The sequence below is a fragment of the Dendrobium catenatum genome, unplaced genomic scaffold (assembly GCF_001605985.2).
Source record: "Dendrobium catenatum unplaced genomic scaffold, ASM160598v2 fragScaff_scaffold_716, whole genome shotgun sequence".
NCBI lineage: Eukaryota > Viridiplantae > Streptophyta > Magnoliopsida > Asparagales > Orchidaceae > Dendrobium > Dendrobium catenatum.
In genome coordinates, this window is record NW_021319178.1 from 8,139,359 (window position 1) to 8,143,293 (window position 3,935).

At 31.8% G+C, this 3,935-nt stretch overlaps 1 protein-coding gene across 1 annotated transcript in view; it reads left to right on the top strand.

Moving 5' to 3' along the window:
• Positions 1-3,617: 3,617 nt before the first annotated feature.
• LOC110103011 overlaps positions 3,618-3,935 on the top strand; it is a gene marked incomplete in the record, with an annotated part of 89,751 nt that continues 89,433 nt past the window's right edge. The window contains 1 exon segment of the mRNA XM_028696062.1: positions 3,618-3,935. Coding sequence (XP_028551895.1) covers positions 3,802-3,935 — 134 coding nt within the window.

Below are 3,935 nucleotides of genomic sequence, written 5' to 3' on the forward strand. Positions count from 1 at the left end.
ATTATTATATTTTATGTTTCATAATATGCATCATATATCATATAAGTATCTTCTGCAGTTAACACGTATATCATATTATTATGCTATCGGCGTGCATATTTTAATAGTAGTGTGCTCATGTTAGTATGCATGAAAGTTATGTTAGTTGTCTAAAAGCATGCCATGTTAGACCTGAAATTATGGATGTAATAGTCCAAATTTATTTCCTATATGCTTTTATTCTTATCAGTTCTATTTAAAATACTACACATGCAAAATTCCCTTGTGAAATTTCAATATGATTATACTAAAATACTTAGAATAATGATATTTATCATGTATCAAAGTTGCATAGTGAAAGTTTTCTAAATTATGAGATAATATATTTTAACTATATTATCGAGAGAAGAAAGCCAAAATTCAAAATCATTAGAAATAAAAGTACTATTCGAGATATCTACCATGATCATAGCAACTTTGTTAACTCTAAGGACGGATGAAATTGCTCGGGATATAAACTCGTCTCTCTTCTCTCTTCTCTCCTCCTCCTTCATAGCCAAGAAACAAAGATGGGATGTGTATGGCTTTGGTTAACTTGGATTAGGTAGTGGGTTTTTTAAATTTTAAAAATAAATTATCTTACCAACATCTCAATGCTCCTCCAAATTACTATAGAACATAGAAGGCACCGCTACAACTCCTCCCCCGTTGTTTTTGTACTTGCATAGTTAGAATCTTTCCACATAGAGAGGCCAACACCATTGTGCTCTCTAATACAACATTGTGATGCTCTCACTCAAATTAGCATGCACGCAATAATTTCATTACAAATCATTTAAAGGTTATTAATCTAATATAAATTGGAGCTATTATAACCTACCCATCTTAGAAAAATATCATCCTCATCATTTCTCACTACATATCACTAGAAGATAAAAAATATTACTAACCACCGGTCATATCAATCATGCCAATTAAATCATGTATCCGTTCACACATATATGCATAACCATCAATCATGCAACATGTAATATAAGGCATATTAATTAAGATTAATAAATTTCAAAAATTGTTCAAATTCGAGAACTATACTAGTGAGTTTCTCAAGCACTTCTTTCATTTCGTACTAACTTAGAGTATACACTCTTGGCTAAATAGGTGCTATGATAACTAAAGGAAGATCCCTACTAATGCTTAATTCATCAATTGTTACATCACTCATATTTATAAAACCTTCAACAGGCATGTAAGATCCGATAGTCCTCTATTTGCATGCTTTTCTAGACCGTTCTCTCAAATCATGTCTTCCTACAACTCCTCTTTGAGGATGATCTATTATCTTATATCCCCATTATCGACATTGAAAGCAATGGCATATAAGTAAAAAAACACTAAAATGGATGTCTTTTCCCATAATGAATCCATTTTGGGTTAATACTAATATATACCATATATCATGTCTTGAAATCACTGGACTTTCAATTTTTATTAATACTTTCTCTACTCATTTGTTTATATGTTATCTTCTTGCTCATGTATTATCTAGACTGAGGAATTATTAAATCTATTTCTACTAACCTTGCTCTTTCTACCCATTTTAAAAATTCTCTAATCCCTAGAGCCACTAATGGATGTCTTAGTCTATCTATCTATCATCTTAGAAATCTATATTATGTTTCTTCGATTGTACTACTCATTTGAGGAGCATGCTTATCCAATATTACAAATTCAGCTTCGCATTGCATTACAATCTTGTTATCTTCCTCCAATCTCATGAATGCTTCATGCATCTATTGTCATGATAATGGAGGCATGAACCAATCTCTGAATGTATTTACTAATTCTTCCTACGTAATTTGTGAGATCATCATGCCTTGAAATTTCTCCATCTGTTGTCCAATCCACCATCTTTCTACTTCTCTCTTAAATGAAAAAATTTCTAGTGGGACCTTCATGTTCTCTGGATAATGCAAACAATAAAAATTTTCTCTATCCTTAGCAGCCAATCCTTTTGATACCTATGGTTCTATAGCTTCTTTAAATAATGAGGGTTTTAACTTTTTGAACATCTATAAATGCTTAACATCTTCCCTTTCTTTCGACCAGACTGCTTACTATATGCTTTACTCGTGAGTTATGCTATCAAGCTATCAAATTGCATCAGACTGTAAGAAATCATTAGAACTACATCACTTTGCATATTTGGCACACCTTGATCATTTGTATCCATACTAGCTCACTTCTATAGTTCTTTGGCCTAACAGATTATAATCTAACCATAGATATGCATTTAAATCTATGAAAAGAAATGCACCTTAAAACTACCCAATTTCAACCCATTTCAATTCAATTTCTACGACTCTAGTTACAATTCAATTTTTCTATAAATCATTGCTCTAATACTATAGTTGTGATGTCCAAAATTAATTAGGATGAACTATCACTTTTAAATCTTCTACTAACAAACTAGAGCCACTAACCATCAATTTAAAAAATAAATTAGAATTAAATATATATATATGTGTGTGTGTGTGTGCGCGCGCGCGCGCCGATACATACATTTCTATTAAATCCAAAATCATATACAATAGCAAAAAATTCGATTACATTAGGATTTTTCAAATTATTTTTAACTGCAAAATAAATAAATTAATAAAAATTTTATCACATTAGGCTTTTTGAAGTTATTTTTAACTACAAAATAAACAAATAGAAAATACGAAAGAAGAACCAATCACTAGCAATCTTATTAGCCTTGCCCTACCGGGTCCTTATCCTTCTCTAAAATTATGTGAAATCACATATGAAGAGCTAATAACCCAGTATGTCATTAGAACTTACTATTTCAACCAATGTTAGAAAATACCACAATATATATGTAATCAATCAAATCATATCAGCATAGCATGTCTAACATTTTATGAGAATAGGAACATATCAATATGAATAGTAGTGATTAGTGTTAATAATATCAATCAATACGAATTATACTCATGCGATGGATCAGTAATCTTGTCCTAGCATTGTGGTGCTTGAGATCCCAATGCTACAACACTCTCCCAAATTATTATGGAACAGAGGATACAGTGCCGCTCTGCTCACACAGCCACAACCTTGAACACAGAGAGGCCAGCGCCGCTGTGCTCTCCAACACAATGTTGTTATGATCCCACTTAAATTTTCATACATACAAGAATTTTATTCCGAATTATTTACAGGTTATTAATCTAATGCAAATGAGAGTTATTACATTTTATATGTCTGTATGTGGACATCTGATTTTTGTATTCACCACAATATGGATTAAACAATTATTCTCAATTGTCTAATTTCATTTGTCTTCAATTTGTGGAGAAAAATGTCTTTTATCTATAATTATATAGTTGATTATTATAATTATGCTGACCCTTTGTTTTTTCCCATTTTAAAATTTTCAAATAAAAATTTTCGATGTCACTGATAATTTCTATCTTTGCATACTAAATCTTTCTAAAAATAAAGATATTAGACAAACAATTTACGGCTATAAATTTTCTAACATATAATCATGACAAAATTTATTATTATTTCTAAATATAAGAATTCTCCGGACTGTATGAAAAACCGTAAGGAAAATACTATTCCCATAAAATTAACAAAATTTCTATAATAAGAAAATCATCATCTTCCTTACCTCATATTTTTTATAAGTTCATTAAGCTGCAAATCAATGAACTTCTAAAGATAATCGTCGCCGTCACCAAACCTTCGCGGTCAATTATAATCCCATCAAATTCCAGAACCCGATCAACTCCACTTGCTTCTACCCGGCCGTCCAAAACAATGGAGGAAGACGGCGAAGGACGCAAAGAGGGAGAAGGAGAAGGAGAGGAGGAGTTGAACCCTAAGATCACGGCTAAGCCATCTATTTCGCCCCCCGACGTTGATTTGCCTCATCTCGTGGCAACCAGCCCTTC